The sequence below is a fragment of the Canis aureus genome, chromosome 9, assembly GCF_053574225.1.
Source record: "Canis aureus isolate CA01 chromosome 9, VMU_Caureus_v.1.0, whole genome shotgun sequence".
Taxonomy (NCBI): domain Eukaryota; kingdom Metazoa; phylum Chordata; class Mammalia; order Carnivora; family Canidae; genus Canis; species Canis aureus.
The window spans coordinates 4539752-4561044 of record NC_135619.1 but is presented as its reverse complement, the minus strand read 5'-3'; the positions used below and the strand labels follow the sequence as shown (position 1 = coordinate 4561044).

The following is a 21293-nucleotide window of genomic DNA, read 5'->3' as shown; positions in this document are numbered from 1 at the left end:
TCTCTCTCTTAATCTCTCTCTCAAACAAATAAATGTTTAGGGCACCTAAGTGGTTCAGTCGGTGAGGTGTTGGTCTCTGGATTTGGCTCAGATCATGGCCTGGGGTGAGTTCCAGCCCCGTGTTGGGCTCCGTGCTCAGCAGGGTCTGCTTGAGATTTCCTCCGCCTCTGTCTGTCCCTCTCCCCCGTCTGCTTGCTCTCTCTCACTCTCACTCGTTCAAGAGCTTGCTCTAAAATAAATAAATAAATAAATAAATAAATAAATAAATAAATAAATAAATCTTTAAAAAATAACAAGTGCGTAGCCCAGTGCCTGTGGCGGAGTGTAACCACGTGCCAGGCTCGCCACCCTCCTTTCCTATGGTGCCTCCACGGTCAGAGAGAGGGTGCGGGTGAAGTCAGGGTTAGCAGCTCCAAAGACGTGCCTCTCATGTTGCGCATCTCTGCTTGCTGAGGTCGAGGATTTTCCTCAGTTTCTGAATTTGCATTTGACCCCAGTCCTCTCCCTACTTTACCTCGAGGCTGGAGGTCTCAAAATGTTTAAATGTGTCTGGAGAGTCTCCGTCAATAGCAGAAACATTCTCCCAGCAGGGATCAGGTAAAGCAGCATGTTCTGCAAAAGCGTCTGCAGTAGGGAAGATGTCAGGTGGCCCCCAATTACACATGAATGTGACTCCTGTTCCTGTTTTCACATGGCGGTGAGTTGAGGCCCTGGGAATATCCAGATCCTGGAGTTTCAACAATGGTCAGAGAGACACAGAGGTTTCCTTGTCTGAAAGACAGGCGATAGTCTTGCTTTATGAACCTCATGACGTACATGGAAGTCCCCCACCCAAGTCACGCAGCGGTCCCTCCCTCCTTCCTGAACACCATCTGTTGCACCGTGGGGATAGGGCAACAATTGTAGTTGCACTTTGAAGTCTTTAATGTGTCCTAGTCCAGGAGCGTGGACCTCAGGATACTCAAGTCTGGCTGCATGTCCTGGCGACAGCTCTTAATTGCTGGCACTGGCCCCCTGGGAGCCACGTGCTGGATCCGGCTGGCCACGCGGGGAGGACTCTGCACAAGGGGAGCGAGAGCAGGGCAAGTGCTCACCATCCATGTGGGTCACTGACTGAGCAGACACACAGACCCCATCCCCCCTTAGTGGGCTGAGTAGTGCACAGCGTCCTCTATGACTGTGATTTCTCTCTGCCGCCCTTCATCCACCTCTGTAGGACTGGCAACAGCGGCTAATCCTTTCTGAGCACTTGAAAGCTCAATGTGCTAATTGTGGCCCCACTTTTCAGGAAACTGAAGTCACGGGATGAAGAGCTCACTTGGGATGGCTGCCAGGGGCTGACGGCTGGGGGTGAGTTTTGTACAGTAGCCACAATAGATGTTTTTTTTCCCCCCACAGGGCAACACATTATATGATGACTGGTGGTACAGTAATGACAATGACGGTTTCGACAAATGTTTTTTTTTTTTTAAGATTTATTTATTTATTCATAGAGACAGAGAGAGAGAGAGAGAGGCAGAGACACAAGCAGAGGGAGAAGCAGGCTCCATGCAGGGAGCCTGACGTGGGACTCGATCCCAGGTCCCCAGGATCACGCCTTGGACTGAAGGCGGCGCCAAACTGCTGGGCCACTGGGGCTGCCGGATGCATGACTTTATGACTAAATCTGTCTGCATTTCACATTGTAGAGAAAACCTGGAAACCATCCAACAACTGGGAAGAGCCAAACAGTGATACAGCCTGACGAGGGAGTATTTATAGCTATTAGAAGATATTTATAAAGGTGGGGAAATTTTCTCTAAAGGCACAATGAAAACTTACATATCAACTCCTATAAACATTTCATTTAAAAAAAAGATGGAAAAAAATAAAATAAAGATGGAAAGAAGCCAAGATGATATAAGTACTACATTCAGTAAAAGATTTTTTCCTGTTTCTCTACATCTTTTCTATGCTCTCTAAATTTTCTATAATATGCATTTATTACTTATTACAGAGAAAAGCTAAAAGGGGGGGGTAGTCTACTGAATGAAAGCTCGGTCTTACCAGTGGAATGAAGCAGAATCACCATCTTTATTTTGAACAGTCCATTAGTGATTAGTCCAATAGTTTATTAGTAAAATGGCCCTGATTCTTAACCTTTTTGGCAGCCATCTCTATAACTCAGTTTATAGTACAATAACATGCTTCTTTTTAAGCCTAGAATTCTAGGGTTTTCCTCTCCATCATATATTTATTTATGCCACTGGTTTAGAAAGACAGGTGAAATTCCATTTTCTTAGATTTTGCCCATTGTCAGGATCCCTGTAGGCACCAATTTTCTGTCTCTTTATACAAGAGCTAGTTCTTCCAGTGGCAGGTCATTTGCAAATTTTCTGAACCTGCTACCAATATCCTCAACCAGAAAATTTATGAAAATTTCAAGTTAAGGTAAGATGAGAACAGTCTACTAATTCAGGCTAGCACACATCCATCCATGAGCCATTTTGCAAATAGCTTTGGAAGGGTTAGAAACCCACTTGACTCAATCTTAACCCAACCCCAATGTCTGTCTCTTGTTAGTGTTGGATGGCATTTTGGAATTAATATATTCCTGAATAAATATGCTCCAAGACTATTCTCTGTAATTCTATGGGGAACAGCATAAAATCGCAATAAATTTGTGAAAAGATTCAGTATCTCTAGATTAATGTATTATCACTTTGACCAAACTTGAAAATTTGCTGCATTTAAATTATTTTACTGTATGCCTAAAGATAAAAATGTCTAAGATCAGGGCGCCTGGGTGTCTTAGTCAGTTTGGCGTCTGCCTTCAGCTTAGGTCATGATCTCAGGGCCCTGGGATCGAGCTCCCTGCTCAGAGGAGAGCCTGCTTCTCCTTCTGCCTCTGCCCCTCCCTATTCCCACTCATGCTCTCGCTCTCTCTCTCTCTCAAATAAATAAATAAAATCGTTTAAAAAATGTCTTAGATCTACATTAGGTCATATGTTGTAAATCACAGTTATTTAGAGGATACTGTAAAAACATTAGAAGCTAATTTAAAGAATTCTTGCCTAGACACTAAAAGAGTAAACAGTAGAGGACTTTTTGGTAGATCAAGTGATAATGGTAAAAGAACTCAATTCACTATTGGTCTGAATCAGGAATGTGACTTTTTTTTGTTTTAAAGATTTTATTTATTTATTCATGAAAGACACAGAGAGAGAGAGATTGGCAGAGACACAGGCAGAGGGAGAAGCAGGCTCCATGCGGGGTGCCTGACACAGGACTCATTCCCAGGACCCCAGGATCACGCCCTAAGCAGAAGGCAGGCGCCAAACCGCTGAGCCACCCAGGGATCCCCCATGGAATGTGACTTTGAACAAGCCATTTAAGAACTCCCTCCCCCAGAGCTAGTTTCTGTATTTGTAAAAACAGAGGTGATATGAGCATTTAGGGGTGGAATGGAGTAAATAAGGCAACAATGATCAATAATTGTTAACATATATTGAGGTGCTTACTATGTGCCAGACGCTCCACATGCCTTGCATGATTCATACCACTTAATCTTCATGCAACCCTTATATATAGTACCATTGCATTGCCATGTGGGCTCAGGGATATTGCAGGTTTGGTTCTAGACAACTACAATAAAGTGAATATTGCAGTAAAGTAAGTCAAATAAGTTTTTTGGTTTCCCAGTGCATTTAAAAATTGTGTTTACATCATACTGTCATCTATTAAGTCTGTTTAGGCACAGGGCAATAACATTGTGCCTAAAAACAAAACAAAACAATGTACAGGCTTTAACTTAAAAAATACTTTATTGCTAAAAAAAAAAAAAAAAAAGTGCTCAGAATCACCTGAGCTTTCAGCAAGTTGTACCCTTTGTGCTAGTGGAGGGTCTTGCCTCGGGGTCAATGGCCACAGACTGATGAGGGTGGGGGCTGCTGACGGTGCCTGGACCATTTCTTAAAAAAAAAGACAATGAAGTTTGACCTACTGATGAACTCTTCCTTTCACCTGAGCACTTAAGAGGCCATTGCAGGGTTATTAACTGGCCTAATTTAATACTGTTGGGACTAGGGAGCCCAAGGCCAAGGAGAGAGATGGGGAAGGGCCAGCCCACAGGGCGGTCAAACATACAGAAGCTACATTAGGTTCGCCGTTTCACATGGTTCGCGGTCCTGTATTGTCCACGGTCCCATTCGTGGTGCCCCAAAAGAATCACAATAGTGATACCAGAGATCATTGATCGCAGGTCGCCATCGCAAATGTAATTACAGAAAAGTTTGAAATACCGTTAGAGTCACTGAAATGTGACACAGAGACATGAGGTGAGCAAATGCTGTTGGAAAAACAGCACCGTGACCTGCGGGGCGCACGGCTGCCACAGACCGTACTGTGTAAAAACGCACAGCACCCGCAAAGTGCAACAGAGTGAAGCACAATAAAATGCAGTGTGCCTGTGTGTTTTAAGTAACGGGGCCCCACGAACACACCAAGCACTGCCCTCAGCATCAGAGGCCCCCATCTTCGGAGCCTATGCCCCTAAATACCGCATCTCCCCGGAGCGGGTGCTTGCCGGGTTTCAGTCTTTCACCCTGTGGAAACAGACCCTGGGATTCTAGTGGTGAAGTGTCCCTACCTGTGTGGAACCTTTGGTGGGACTGACCACCCAGGTGCCACCTGAGCCTCAGCGTCCGCTGAGGACAAAGCCAGGCAATGAAAGGCCACCCGCATGATTGTGTGGGGAGGGGCTATTTCCTTGGTGGCTCTTCAAAGGCTGCTGGGCCACCTGCCTGGATCCTCAGAGCTACCTGAGGTTTTTGTCCCCATAAACCCTGCTTGTTCCTAGGCGAGCCAGCATTTCTGTTGCTCAGAGCTGAAGAACTGAGGTACTAACCCAACACCTGTACACACCGCAATGCCTGTTGTAAGAGCCGGAGGACTATGGACAGACCCTAAGCTTCATTGTCCTTACAGGGTAGGAGCAGGGCCCATTCTGCCCACAATCATGATGGTTAAATGGGACAATGCGTGTAAAGTACTTGGCACAGTATTTGGTACATGGAAAATACTCTGTGTCAAGCACTCTTGCTAGGGGCTGTTATTTATTTTTGTAAAGTAAGCACTTGAGCAATTATTCTCATTAGGTGAGCCAAATCTCTAAATGGGCGAGAGGGGCACTTGATGGGATGAGCACTGGGTGTTGTACTATATGTTGGTAAATTGAACTTCAATTAAAAATTATATATATATATATAAAGAAATAATTATAGCCATAGACTCTATTTCCCCACAAGTACGAGTAAGTTCTAATAATTATTATACAGGCTCCCACGTTTGTTACATAACTGGACTCCAGCCTGAGCTGACTGAGGAATCGTTTGTCCAGGGGCACAATATTATTCCTCCTACTACAGACTGTGAAGATTGAATAACTGATTGTTTCATAAAAGAACAGCTCAGCGCTCAGTAGAGTGAACTTGGTCCTGACACTCCTAACACTTAAGAGTTAAGGGGGTAGATGATCCAAATGATGAATTGATAGGCTTTTTTTTTTTTCAAGGACAGTTATAAAATAATCTTAATGCAGACCTAAAGATCTTTAACTGCTAATGTTTCAGTGCAGAGGGCATTCTGGAGTGTGATCGCTACGGGGTGGTGTCCTCCCACCATGCCCATCATCCCCCTCAAGGCTGTGGTGCCACCTGCTTCCTTTTCCTGCTCTCCTCCATGGACCCACTCCACTGCAGTCATTACTTTGGCTTACCTAGTGCAGAGACTAAGAAAGGAACCTATTGTAACAAAATAACCAAGACAAATGCCTGGACTGAACAGTTCCATTCAATGGAGAAACCTTCAGTTCCTGTGCCCGTTTCACACCCAGACCACAGTGGGAACTGGAAGGCAAGGTCAGCTATGGCACAGCACTCTGGAGCCTACTACTTAAAATACCTACCATGGCATTCAATTGGCAGGTGTGCCGTGGATTGGGAATGGGAGGGCACTCGAGTCACAGCAGCCAGGGTAGGGGGCCTGGAGGTAAGTGGCTAGCCCCTCAGTCAGGAGGTTCGCTAATCCCAGAGAGAGGGAATACATGAATACACTGAGGATTACGGGAGCCTATATTTTTTTTACTATAGGGTAAAGGAGGTACAAATATGGAAAGGGAGGAAACCAGAGTAAACCTCATCTAAGAATGGAATTGGAGATGTGTGCACTTACAGTTTTTACTATACAGAGATGGATGAACGAGGAACAGACGGATCTATTCCCCACTCTTGGCTCAGAAGGCCTAGTAGCAATGATAGCACAGTGGCAATGAGGGTAACCTAGCACCGGATCTGGTTTCTAAATATCATTTTCCACCGGGACACCTGGATGGCTCAGTCGCTTAAGCAACCAACTGATTTTGGCTCAGGTCATGATCTCAGGGTAGTAAGATCAAGCCCTGAGTTGGGCTGCTGAAAATTCTCTTGCACGCACACGCGCGTGCGTACACACACACACACACACAGGAAAAAAAAATACCATTCTCCACTAAACTAAAATAGGACTCTTTGGAGAAATATCTGATCCTAGGGTAGGGTAGGAATAATAGAAGATGGAACCTGAAATACCTTGTGCTGAAATGTAAGAAAGTGCTCAAAGAACCATGGAGAAAACAATTATGGAGCCATTATGGAAAACAATGGCAAGTTCCTCCAAAAATTAAAAATATTCCCACTGGATCCATGTCCCAAAGAATTGAAAGCAGCATCTCAAAGAGGTATTTGCACACTCCTGTTCATCACAGAATGAGTCACAATAGCAAAGTGGCAGGAGCAACCCAAAAGTCCACGGACAGATAAACGGATAAAGAAAATGTGGTATTATCCACACAATGAAATATGCAGCCTTAAAAAGGAAAGAAAACCTTCTTAGAAAATAAATAAAAAGGAAGAAAATCCTGCCACATTCTACAGTATGGATGAGCCCTGAGGATGTTATGCTAAGTGAAACTAGCTACTCATGAAAAGGACAAATACTGTGTGATTCCATTCAATCTAAAGCAGTCAAAAATCACAGAAAAAAAAAAATCACAGAAAAAAAAAGTAGAAAAGGTAGTTACAAAGGGCTGGGAGGAGGGGAGGAGGGTGAGTGCTTTAGTAGGTATGGAGATTCAGTGTTGCAAGATTAAAAAAAGTTGAGACCTCTGTAGTGCAACATCGTGAATATACTAAACACTGCTGAACTGTACACCTAAAGATGGTTAGGATGATTTAATGTTGTTTTTTCACACAATTAAAAAAAAAAAAAAAAGAACCTGAGAACCATGTTAAAGAACACAGAGGCCAGCTTGAGTGTTCCTGCTAGCCAAATCTAGGGCAACTGGAGAAATCAGAATAGATCGTGATAGTTTGTAGATTATAAAACAGAATCCATGTTCCATGCATACAAATAAATAAATAAACGGGGAAGAGAAAGTATGACTCGAGAATATGCCAATTACATGTAGATGCAGGAGTATAATCAGAAAGCCACCGTCTGGCAATGACTGTTTCAGATAAGAATCATCAATGGATGCTAGAACCAGAGGATAAAAATGTACAGAATATAGATACTGAGGGATGCCTACGTGACTCAGAAGTTGAGCATCTGCCTTTGGTTCAGGGCGTGACCCCAGGGCCCCGGGATCGAGTTCTGCAATAGGCTCCCTGCATGGAGCCTGCTTCTCCCTCCGCCTGTGTCTCTGCCTCTCTCTCTCTGTATCTCTTATGAATAAATACGTAAAATCTTTAAAAATATATATTGATACAGTCCCAAAGTAGCTACCCACAAGACATTTATTCCACATTAATAAGTACAAAATACCAACTTCACAGTGGAAAAACCTTGCAGACGTAACCAGTTATCAACAATTAACATCACTGGTAGCAGCAAAAACGAACACCAAGCACCTCCTGATAGAACACAGCGTCACTTCTCCAGTATTCCTGCCAAAAATTCCTAACCTGATTCTAATCATGAGGTATCAGACAAATACAGTGTAAGGCTCAGTCTACAAAGTCACTGGCCAGCACTCTTCAAAAATATCAAGGTCTTTAAAAATTCTTTATTAAAAAAGGAAAAACCAAGGGAGAGCTCCAGATTGAGGAAAACAGGAGGGAAAACCTAACAGAATGCGTATTGCACCGTGGACAGGACCTTGGAGCAAAGAGGAAAGGATTATTTTAAGGACATTTTTAGAGTAAATGGTAGCATTTGAATGAGGTTTGTGAATTAAATGGTAGAATTGTATCAATATTGTCTTCCTGATTTTGATGGAAGTACTGTCGGGGACTGATGGGACATCATCCCTGCAACTTAGTATCAGACAATTAAAAAATTAATATGTATATATAGAGGGAATAAGGTAAACAGGACAAAAAACAGGAGAGGGATATATGGGGTTTTTAAAATTATTCTTGTAAAATTTCCCATCCATTTAAAATTATTTTAAAATAACTTAAATAATAAAATAGATACACTTGGTCTTTCAGCTATTAGAAATTTATTACACCAATTTTTCTACTACTGGAGAAATCTCTACTTAATGCTTTCATTATCTCAGGTAAAACTATTCAAAAGAATAGTTGAAATAAATGCGTTAGAAGCTTTTCTTAATGGACAATAATCTAGGTATAAAATCCTACTTAATAGTTAAAAATGTATATTCTGAATCTTCATTAAACCTGCTTTCTTCTGCAATAGTTTATCTCCTTGAAAAAAACCCCACATACATGATATTGAAAAACCTTGAGATTTTGAGTCCTGTACATTTAATTTTTTCTCATAACTGATAAAGGATTTATACACAATCTCATTAGACTTATGTCCTCTGATATTTAAATATGAAATTTAACCTGAACCAACATAAGGTTGGAAATTACAGTATCTTTACAATTTCTGGTATACTCTACTTTTAATTATTAAAAGTTTGGGATTAAATAACCATTTAATATAAAAAAAAATCTCCTACAGTAGCAAATATCTATTAGAAGAGGGCTCTTTGGGCAGCCCAGGTGGCTCAGGGGTTTAGCGCCGCCTTCAGTCCAGGGCGTGATCCTGGAGACCTGGGATCCAGTCCCACATCAGGCTCCCTGCATGGAGCCTGCTTCTCCCTCTGCCTCTGTCTGTGTGTGTCTCTCATGAATAAATAAATAATCTTTAAAAAAAGAAGAAAGAGGTTACTTTAAATCTTTTTCTTCTTTCTCCCATCATTTAGAGTCAAGTAATAAAGTCATGTTGGATCAAGACCACAAGTTGTTTCTAAAATCATTTACATTCCTCATAAGCTTGGTAAATGAATCTAAAGAGAAATGAGAGCTCCCAAATTATTAAAAACCAGGACAGTGGCAGCACCCTTGGAATAAAAACAGCTTCTCACAGAGAGTTGTTTGAAGGACCTCACTAGTTGTGAATGTTCAATTTAGCAGTGCCTTAAAAAAAAAATTGTCAGAGGAAAGAAAGGAAATATGATAAGTTGGATATTGAACATTACAATTGACAAAATCTCAGAAAATGAATGGGTAAGCCTTTATGAAACCTTCATACATTCTCCACTTGACGGTATCACTCTGTATCAAAAATCTGAGCAGGACATATGGAACCCAATTAACAACTTCCCACAAAAAAAGCACATATACTTTTGGTTCTCTTCAACTACAGTGCAGAGAAATTTAAGTCTCCAAACTTCTATTTTGCTCCTTGAAATCGTATTTTGACTTCAAGAACTAAAATGAAAGAGGCCTGAGTAATAAATGAAAACACTCAGAAAAAAAAAAAGAGAAAGCGAGCGAGCTGTGTGCACACTGGGAGAGGACAGGGGAAGAGGGAAAGGACAGAACAAAGATACCCTTACCTCCTGGTTGGGTAAAGTCCTGGGTTGATTTACTTTTGGTAATTTTTGGTATTTTCTCATAAATGCAACTGAGGTGGTTCACAGTTAAGAGACAGGCAAAAGGAGAAGAAAAATAATCCTCCTTGATCCCTGCTCAGGAGAGCAGATCTGAATGTTCCTTCTGTAGTTCCCACCAAATCTTCACTTCTATGTTCATTGAATGGATGAATATAAGAGGGGAGTGGGGTGACAAGGAACCACCACCACACAATCAAACTCCCAATCACTGAATTGCTAACTACTAGTCCACTGAAACAAAGTGAACATAAAGTATCATCACAGCAGTGCAGAATACAAAAAAGAGTCCAAATTCAGTCTTAACATCTCCTGATGTTATGGTAGGGGCTGTGAAATTTATCTAGTCCAACACTTATTTTAGTGCTGAATGGATTCTACAAGGATTCTAGATCCATTCATGTGGTACCAAATGAAAGGATTTCATGAGGCTGGGTCCCACTCCCACTCTGGTCTATGAGGCTCTCAAGCAAATCCCTTCCTTACCTGAGGTCCATTCACCCAGTATTAAAATAAGCGAGCTGAACTAGATGAATTCCAGTACTCCTCAGCCATAACGTTGTTAAGATTTCATGCTGTAGATTTCAGCTACTTTTTCTTTCCCCTATGGGTTTTCTGCAGACATTGATAAGCTGATTCTAAAAATCACACTGACATGCAGGAGAACCAGAAAAAACAAAACAATCTTGAAAGAATAAAGTTGGGAGGACTCACCTTTGCTGATTTTAAAACATAATTTTAACAGTTATCCAGACACTGTGGTATTGGCATAGGATATATCATATAAATCAATGAGAACTGAGAGACCAAGAACAAACTCATACATTTATGAGCAACTGATTTTCAACAAAGGTGATAATTTAATGAGGAAATGGTCTTTTCAACAAATGATGCTGGGACAACTAGGTAGCCACATGCAAAAGAATGAAATTGGACCCCTACCTCACACCATATATAAAAAATTAACTCAAAATGACTATAAGACTTCAATGCAAGAGTTTAAATTATAAAACTCATAGGAAAAAAACAGGTATAAATCTTTGTGACCTTGGATAAAGCAATGGTTTCTAAGATATAACACCAATAGCACATGGAACCAAAAGAAAAAAACCATAATCACAGTTTACCAAAATTAAAAATTTTTGTGGGGCAGCCTGGGTGGCTCAGCGGTTTAGCGCCACCTTCAGCTCAGGGCCTGATCCTGGAGACCTGGGATCAAGTCCTACGTCGGGCTCCCTGCATGGAGCCTGCTTCTCCCTCTGCCTGTGTCTCTGCCTCTCTCTCTCTGTCTAAATGAATAAGATCTTAAAAAAAATTAATAAATGAATAAAATCTTAAAAAAAATTAAAAAAAAATTTTTGTGTGTGTGGCTCAAGGGACACAATCAAGACAGTGAAAATCAGAATGGGAGAAAATGTCTGCAAGTCACTTATCTGATAAGGATTTAAGTATCCAAACTGTATTAAGAAAATGTTATTAATTCAACAACAAAAAAGATAAATAATTCAACTAAAAAACAGGCAGAGAATCTGAACAGAATACAATGGCCAATAAGTACAGAAAAGATGCTCAACATCATTAGTCATTAAGAAAATGCAAATCAAAACCATGAAATACCTCTTCACACACACTAGGACGATTAAAATAAAAAATAGGGTAGGAAACAAGTGTTGCCAAGGATGTGCAGAAATTGGAATCCTCACATCCTGCTAGTGGGAATGTAATATAGCATTGGCACTTTGGAAATAAGGTTTGGAAAACTGACAGTTTCTCAAAAGAGTTATTGTATTATCCAGCAATTCTCCTCTTAGGAATATGTTCCCCCAAAACTGAAAACCTACATTCACACAAAAAACTTGTATAGGAATGTTCATGGCAGCATCGTTTATACTAGACAAAAATTGAAAAAACCCAAATGTCTATCAACTGATGAGTGGATAAACAAAATGTGGTATATACACACACTGGAATATTATTCAACCACATAAAGAGTGCTGACACATGCTACAGTATCAATGGATCTTGAAAATATCATACTAAGTGAAAGAAGTCAGACACAAAAGGCCACATATTGTATGATTTCATTTTTATGAAATATTCAGAATAGGCAAATCCATATAGACAGAAAATAGATTGATGGTTGCTTGGGACTGGGGTGAAGGGAATGGAAAATAACTGCTAATTGGCAGAGTGTCTTTTTGGGGGGATGAAAATATTCTGGAATGAGAGTGGTAATGGTTGCACTACTTTAAATATACTAAAAGCTAATGAATTATATACTTTAAAAGAGTGAATTTTATGGTATATGAATTTCAAATTTTTTTTAAAAAGGCCCTCTTAGAAAATTGATTTCCTCACTTCTATTTCAGACCACCTACTGGTTCATAAAAACAATAATTTTCAACAATACTTGACATTTATAATTCATTGTAACAAATACTACAATAAATTTTTTTGACCAAATTATTTATAATCAGCTGATGGTCCACTTGTATTTATTTTGCCTCTAAACAAAATCTGAAAGTTCCTCTGAGTTCATGATTTATTTTATAGCCTTTTTTAAATGTATATTTTTAAGTAACTAAGGCTAAAGAAATGTCTTCATTTTAGAAATTTTAGTAATCCTGCCATCAATAAACAGGACAAAGTATTGCTCTTGCAATGACATTAGTTAGCACAGCCATCTTCAAGCAGCACTTTAAAATTTAATTCCTGTTCATAGGACAATAAAAAGGCTAAGTGAGAAATAATTTTTCAATATCAGTATCGCAATGTAATCTGTATAACCAGATGCTTCAAGCCATATAACAAATGCAGACTTTCTTTCCCCTGGAATATAAATAGGATTCCAGGCTTACTCTTTTCAGTAACAGGATTTTAAGTTGAATTTTTTCAAAGCTCTACAAAGAAAACATACTCTTTATCGTCACCTTCTGTAATGGTGTTCCGCATATCTGATTTTTGCTATCAGAAGACTGAAACTTTGCATTAGCACTATAATCCACAACAAATTCTTTATAAACTTTGAAAGAGAATAAAATATTAATTCTAGTCTGATATCACTGGGTAGTACTATACTATGTATAGTTCCATATAAGTTAAACAGGAATGATCCTTCTAAAAATGCTAAGCATTAAAAAGAGGGCTTAATTACTTGAGAAATAAAGATCAAGGACTGCCATGATCAAGCTACACACTAGACAAGCATCCAAGATTATAATAGGGCAACATGATTCTCATTTTTAAGTTCAATGAAAATTGCATATATTCAGTTTTTACTCTTAAACACAAGTGGTTTATACTGTATTTGGGCCGCTAGCCCCAAGAAAGACAGGAACACAGAAAGGATGACCTTATACAACTTCAGTATTATTTCTGTAGTAAGGTGTATAAAATCCAACCATTGCTTCTGCAACCTTAGGAGGGAGCAAGCCTAAGAGATGAAAACATTTACACCTTTTGATTCAATTATACTATCACCTTATAAAAATATAAGGTTCAACATTTGTTTCCTTAAAAACAAAGCACTAAACAGTTCTCAATGAAGTAACCTAGCGATAGCTAAGATGTATCTAACATGTATACAGAATCCTTAAGACTAAAATAGCAGGAGTTCTTTTGCACTACATATATTCAAATGATGTTAGTTGTTGTAATTCAACCTGAACAACAAAATCTTGGTAAAGTAATAGGAGAAATAAAAATTGATTTCTGAACGAAATATGTACCACCTTCCACTAGATTGAATAACTGGGAAATACAGGTAGGGTAAGGAGATATGTGTGAAGACAACTGCATATCAGAATTCAAAAGAAGAGTTAGAGCACATACTCTTTGTTTTTTCTTTTTTAAACACACGGGCCTCAAAAAACTGTATCTTCAGTTTTTTTTTTTTTTTTTACATAGCACATCTTTTCTCAATAATTCTCACTTTTCATTCCAGAAAATTTAAGAAACTGTTTGCAAGAATTCACAACATGCAAACATGTTTCTCTAAGGCCATGAGCTGGTTTGCTAAGTTGCATTGTTTTATTCAAGTAAAAAGCCCTTCTAGAACAAGGGGTCTGTAGAGAAAACCAATCACCTTCGATTCTTGGGCCTGCACACTTGTTAGGATCTCTATCACTCTGAAAGCTAAAATGTGGAGTGCTCATTTGAGCATTAGCAAAATGGACTCTATTTACATTTTTTAAAAAATCGAATGCATGTTAAATTTTTCTGGCAATTCTTTCTGTATGTTACAAGACAAAAAAGCAAAAGCTTAGAATAAGAACGCTTTTTTCTTAGAAAGGTCAAACAGATACTTCTTGACATCATGTCCTTTACACAATGGCATACTGTTCATATAAAAGGTCTCTTATCCTATAAAAATCTTGACAAAGGCAGCCTTCTAATCCAATGCGTCCAGTTTCCGTCTAGAAAGTAAAAAACAAAAACAAAAACAAAAACAAAAACAAACTTTAGTATATTTGCTATTAATATGCAGACATAATAAACAAGATATATTAACTCGACTATTTGATGATTGGTCTGGAAATGGGTTGCTCAGCACAAAATAAGGATATTACATTCAAGTCATGAATTTTACATAGATATGTAAATGTCAAGATTCAAGTAATAAAAATTTACAGTAAAATTATACATTATTTCTTTAAGAGTCACTTTTATAAGCCTTTAAGGTCATCATTATGAATATAAATTACGGTCTCCAGTTTGTGAAATTACTGATCAAGAATCACAGAAGTCAAAATGGCAACACATCAGAAGGAAATATTTGTTCACTTTGCCCCTTATTAAAAACACATTTACGGGCAGCCCACGTGGCTCAGAGGTTTAGCACCGCCTTCAGCCCAGGGCGTGATCCCAGAGACCCAGGATCGAATCCCACGTCAGGCTCCCTGCATGGAGCCTGCTTCTCCCTCTGCCTGTGTCTCTGCCTCTCTCTGTGTCTCTCAGGAATAAATAAATAAAATCCTAAAGACAAAACAAAACAAAGAAAAAAACCACACTTACTCTACGGACCGCTACTTGATTGTTGCAAACAAGCACACCTCCTACAAATTCAGCTTGAATCCCCTCCCGTAAAAGAACTTGTTTGAAGTCTGACAGTCTTGGTTCGTTCATAAAAACTGACTGATGTCCAGGAACCTTAAACAAGGATAAAGGGGAAAGAAGAACTTCAAATAAGACACCACACATACAGTTGTACTGAATAAAGTGCAGTAACACATCTCTAAGATATTTTCTATCATTCCCTGAAGACCTCTAAGGGATCCTATCAAGGCTGTAAATCACATTCTGAGTTGCTATTCTGAATTTTACCTCATTATTTAACATTACAAAGCCCAAGTTTCCCATCAGTTTTTATTAGTCATAGCTCACAGTAACAGGGAGATTTGGTGATGTTATGCTCTTCACTCACCCACTTGCCTGAGGGGGTCAAGGAGAGTGCCAGTAGGCAGAACTGAACCAAAAAATTCATTTTCCAGATCTAACTCCTTCACTTAGGGAATTCTCAGGGGAGTCCTCCCCTGATCCCACTTTCACCTTCCCTTCTCCCTTAGAGTGAATGCAGTGGATGCCAGGGGTTTTAGAATCAGAAAAATAAGCGGTTCCACCTATTGCTGCTACTTGGAAATTGCCGTGAAGCTTACTAGCTTTAGCAGAGAGAAAAAAATATTCTTTTTCCTCCCCCAATCTCAAGAGTATTACTAGAGAGGAATCCAATGACAGAGGTCGGCTCTCTACTCCTTACTACACGGAAAGTCTAGAGTCCTCTGACATGCACACAGGACTCTTACTACACAGTTTTAACACTGTTGTAAGTTAATTACCTGAAATCTTTGCTAAAAGAGTATCTCCTGAGAACATGTAAATACTAGATTAAAATTATACCTATACTTTATAAAAGATTCTTACCTGTATCAAAACCGAAAGTGATTTCAGCTGAGCTAACAATGTACAAAAATGGAGTACAAGAGTTTCAGTCTTAAAAAACTATAAATCTCCTAACTGGAAGTAGGTATGTGATGTAATCCTCACAATCAATATTTAAATACTGAAAAAATAAATCATAAAACAATAATATATCTTATGATATTTGCTAAACATTTCCTGTAATTGTTATCATTCCCTTGCAGTCCAGGATATAAACACACGCCCCTGCATGCACACAGCCATATTGTAAATAATCTTTTTTCTAAAACTCCAAAATTCGTCTACATAGGATACATAATTTAAAGAGTTAAAAACAAAAGAAAAATCCAAAGGATGACAAATTAAGGCACATGCTTTTTTTTTTTTTTACCTCGTGGGGAGGCAATGGTTCCAAGGTTGGAATGATCTCGCTTTCTTCACCTGTCTCTTTCTCATCATCCCCAAACAGACTCTTCATGGCCTTCTGTTGTGCTATAACGCTGGAATCCGAAGGAGCGTCCACTTGCATTTCGGAGTCTTCTCCATCATCCTTCAGTTCTCCTTCTTCTAAAATAACTCCTGTGTCCACTTTGGAAACTCTCATGTCCAAGACACCGTCTATCCAAGCTAATTCAGCATCTTTTGCCTTACAAAACTGAAGGGAGCTGACGAGTGAATCTTTCAATCTCACCTAGACACAATGCAAAGGGGAGGGAGAGAGATGGAGTCCACGAAATATAAATTGACAACAAAATACAAACAGCTATCATTTCCTGACTCTGGTAATGTGTATTAAGATTCGAAAATCTTGCACTCATCTGATCCTCACTGCGAATGGTAAAGACCTAGTGACCTGTGAGATCATGAGGACTGCTGTCTGCTTTCCAAAAGGTTCTTAACCCGGGGCCCCGAGGTGGTTCAGCAGTTGAGTGTCTGCCTTTGGCTCAGGACATGATCCCAGGGTCCTGGGATTGAGTTCCACATTGGGCTCCCTGCATGGAGCCTGCTTCTCCCTTTGCCTGTGTCTCTGCCTTTCTCTGTATGTCTCTCATGAATAAATAAAATCTTAAAAAAAAAAAAAAAAAAGTAAAGAAAAAAGATTCTTAACCCTTGACTGCACATTGGGATCACATGGCAATTTCTTTTTTTTCTTTTTTCTTTTTGTTAAAGATTTTATTTATTTATTCATGAGAGAGAGAGAGAGGAGAGAGAGAGGCAGAGACACAGACAGAGGGAGAAGCAGGCTCCATGCAGGGAGCACGACGTGGGACTCGATCCTGGGACTCCAGGATCACACCCTGGGCTGAAGGCGGCGCTAAACCGCTGAGCCACCCGGTCTGCCCCACATGGCAATTTCTTAAAATATATGTTGATGCTAAGGTCCCACCTCCAGCGACTCTAACAAAACTGATGAGACTAAATCCAGAGCATGGAGTCCCCCTGTCACCCCCAAAGCTCCCCCAGATGATTCTAAGGTTGGTGCTCTTCAGGAGTACTGAGTTACTGCTTCCTCCATCACCATGAATTTCACACATCCATATTCTTGGAATGCTGCTTCCTCTCGTTCTGCCCAGAATAACTTTGCTGCCTGGTGAATTCCGACCAAATCTAGATATCACTCCTGCTTTAACTGCTATCATCTCCCACTATCAGATAAAAGCTAATCTCTCCTCTGTGCTACTCCTATTTTTTATACCTGCTTCCATTTTTTTCAATTAGGAATAGACCCTTGACATCAGTGAAGTTTTATAAAACTTTTGAATTCTTGAATACTCCCTATTCTTCTCCCCTTCATACTTCTGCAAATCTTGTTCCCTCTGCCTGGAATACCCTTTCTCTCTCTCTCCCACTCTCTATGCCACCCTGATGACCCATCTAAACATGTTAGAATTCAGCTTAGTTATTGCGTACTTTGGGACATCTTGTCTAAACTTCCAAATCTGGGTTGGGGGTCTCACTCTTTATACACCCACAACATACTGTATTTTCTCTACTGGAGGTCTAACAATGTGATAAATGCTCTTTCCTTGTTAAAGCCCCACAGACCGTAAGATCTATGAAGACAAGGGACCGTATGGGTCTCACTCACCACTATATTCCTAATGTGTACCTGTCCTAATCTGCAACAAAAAGTGTTTATTTCTGTGTGGCTTCAGATGCCAACACACTTACCTGGTAGATATGAGTTTCACTAGTGGCATCCACTGTTTCATGTAGCTTTGGCATGTACACTTTAATATCTTTCCCACCAAATGCACGACAGCACTCTGCGAGATCCTGACTGGCCTCTGGTGGTCCATGGACAATGATTAACTGTCGTGGTTTCATCTGATTAATGATCTTTTTAATGGAATCTCCATCAGAGCGTCCTTCATAGTCTATGTAAGTAACTCTGGCTCTGTAATTAGACAGGATTATTCAAGGTTACTTTTCTGATAAGTTAACTCCAAAACTAGGTTATTAATGGCTTTTATCATCAGGAAAGAAATGCATAGAATATGTAAAATAAGGATTTGAGGAATACGCATATTATATTGTTAATAAGTATTTGAATGGGAAGGATTATGGATTACTCAATAGCTATTAGAAAAAAATAGCTCACTATATAAAGAAAAGTAAAACTGGATCCTGTTCTAATGCCATATATAACAGCAGGTTGAGCTGAAGCCATAAGAGAGAATGTGAAGACTTAAAATATAATAGAATAAAACGTACGAATTATGTCTGTGACCATGGACAGGGAGAGACTTCTCTATACACAATTCTAAAACCATAATGGAAAACATTTTATTATTTCATTACATCAAAATTAAAGATTTTTTTTTTTAAAGTAGACCATGGACAACTCTTATAAACAGGTAACAGAATGGGAGAAGATATCTGCATTGTCTGTAACCAACCAGGGCTAATATCCAAAATATACAATGATCCCCTGCAAATCAATAACAAAACAGCAGCAACTGCTACAGAAAAATGCACAAAGGCCATGCACGTGGACTTCACAGAAAAAAAAAGTAACAAGCATTTGAAGATAATCAATAATCACAGTAAGACAAATTTAAACAGTGATATGTTACTCTATACTGGAAAATGCTGTAGAGTTAGATAATGCCAAACACTGGTAAGGAAACAGGGATGAAAGAAGCCTTCTGCTCTTGTTAGGGAAAATATAAACTGATACAGCCATTCTAGAGAGAATTTTGTGATACTGATAATAAGCATTATTTAGATATTAGGTGTACTCCAAAATATATGCTAAATGATATCACTAGACAAACCACTTTGTTCTCTAATGATTTAAAAAAAAAAAATCCATTCCAGAATGATGATTTTCTGGCGTTATTAACTGCACCAAATGAAAAAAAGGTTTATTAACTACTACTGATTGTAGTAACATTTTTAAGACATAAGGACACTAGAGATAAGGAGTATAGTTTATGAAACACTTAGAAAAATTAAACTTGTGAACTGCACAAGTTCACATGCTACCAGACTTACTAAAAAGGCCAGAATGTTTCTTCATATAAATGTACAATTTGAAGTTGTTTTGTTTTTTTTAAAGATTTTATTTATTTTTATTTTTTCATGAGAGACACACACACACACACACAGAGAGAGAGAGAGAGAGAGAGGCAGAGATACAGGCAGAGGAAGAAGCAGGCTCCATGCAGGGAGCCTGATACGGGACTTGATCCTGGGTTTCCTGGATCACACCCTGGGCCGAAGGCAGCGCTAAACTGCTGAGCCACCCAGGGATCCCCCAATTTGAAGTTTAAACCCCACCTCACCACCAATTCAAACACACTGGCATTCAAATACTATTAATGAAAACAAAATGCCACCATACTTTATAAGTCTTTGCACAGAAAAAGAAATTAAATTTTAAAAGTACAAACTTACTAGATATTCAGAATTTTCACTTCTGAAACAATGAAAAATTATGTAATTCAAGTTCTTAAAATTTTATCTTAGAATTTAGTTTCAAAATGCAACAAAAAGCACTTACTTTATTTCAATAGACTCTGTTGTAGAAATACACTTGGTAGGAACATCAGATAAGTCCTGATCCATGGGTTCATCTCCATTTGTCAAGCCAGATTCTAATTTGCTTTTCTCTTCTTCAGTCGCTTGGAGTTCTGGAACTAAGAAATCTTCTGGTCTAAATAATAAGTCTCTAATTAGAAGTGCTAATGGCAAACTAATATTATATAATATATATAACTAGTAGATGGCACAAATTTTAGACTCCTCACATCTCTCAAGATTTAAATACACAATTGATCCAAAGCTAATGCAACTTTATAACACCGATTACCAAATGACTGTGTATATTCTGTTTTCCTGACCACTGAGGAATGCCCTGTAAAACATGCTGTGTGGGCTAGGAAAGAGGCCTAGACAGACCACTGGAAGATCTTCATGGCTAGGGACACCTGCACCCCGATGTTTCTAGCAGCAATGTCCACAATAGCCAAACTGTGGAAGGAGCCTCGGTGTCCACTGAAAGATGAATGGATAAAGAAGATGTGGTCTTTGTATACAAAGGAATATTACTCAGCCATTAGAAACGACAAATACCCACCATTTGCTTCGACGTGGATGGAACTGGAGGGTATTATGCTGAGTGAAGTAAGTCAATCGGAGAAGGACAAACAGTGTATGTTCTCATTCATTTGGGGAATATAAATAATAGTGAAAGGGAATAGAGGGGAAGGGAGAAGAAATGGGTAGGAAATATCAGAAAGGGAGACAGAACATGAGAGACTCCTAACTCTGGGAAACGAACTAGGGGTGGTGGAAGGGGAGGAGGGCGGGGGGTGGGGGTGACTGGGTGGCGGGCACTGAGGGGTGCACTTGACAGGATGAGCACTGGGTGTTATTCCGTATGTTGGCAAATTGAACACCAATAAAAAATAAAGTTATTATTAAAAAAAAAAAAAAAAGAAAAAAAGATCTTCATGGCTATCACAAGTACTTTTACAACCTGGCCCTGCATTTGTTTGAATCATTCTTTCTCTCAGTTTCTGTGGTTTCTCTTCCCAACTCCCAGTCTTATAAATCTCGGACCTCTTTTGATTTCCTGAAGGGCCCTGGTTACTCCATCTGTGCCCAAAGAAAGCATATGACTCTCCATTGGCACATTACCAAGTAGACTAAGATACAAAATCATGAGCTCCCTCAAAGGCATTTGCCTTTATTTCAACAAAGTATGAATGCGTCTATGTTCCCATCTTTACTTCCCCTATCAGAGAGAGTTGTATGTTAAAATTAAAGAACAGGGGTGCCTGGGTGGGTCAGCTGGTTGAGCATCTGACTATTGGTTTTAGTTCAGGCCATGATCTTGGGGTTGTGAGATCAAGCTTAGCGTTGGGCTCTCACACTCACCGCAAAGTCTGCTTGAGATACTCTCCCTCTGCCCTTCCCCACTCCCAGGTTCTCTCTCTTTCTCTAAAAT

The 21293-nt window shown here is 39.4% G+C and overlaps 1 protein-coding gene across 3 annotated transcripts in view; it reads right to left on the bottom strand.

Annotated features, from left to right (window-relative positions):
• Nucleotides 1-11991: 11991 nt before the first annotated feature.
• The window catches only part of CPSF2 (cleavage and polyadenylation specific factor 2), a 30485-nt gene continuing 21183 nt past the window's right edge, over nt 11992-21293 (bottom strand). For 2 of the 3 annotated variants that reach the window (XM_077908529.1, XM_077908531.1), the window contains 6 exons: nt 21224-21286; nt 19845-19997; nt 18011-18236; nt 16230-16529; nt 14936-15070; nt 11992-14337 (listed from right to left, as the gene is read on the bottom strand). In XM_077908529.1, the coding sequence (XP_077764655.1) occupies nt 14245-14337; nt 14936-15070; nt 16230-16529; nt 18011-18236; nt 19845-19997; nt 21224-21286 (970 nt within the window). In that variant the 3' untranslated portion in view covers nt 11992-14244. The remainder of the gene's footprint in view (nt 14338-14935; nt 15071-16229; nt 16530-18010; nt 18237-19844; nt 19998-21223; nt 21287-21293) is intronic. The other variant, XM_077908530.1, reaches the window with a different exon arrangement.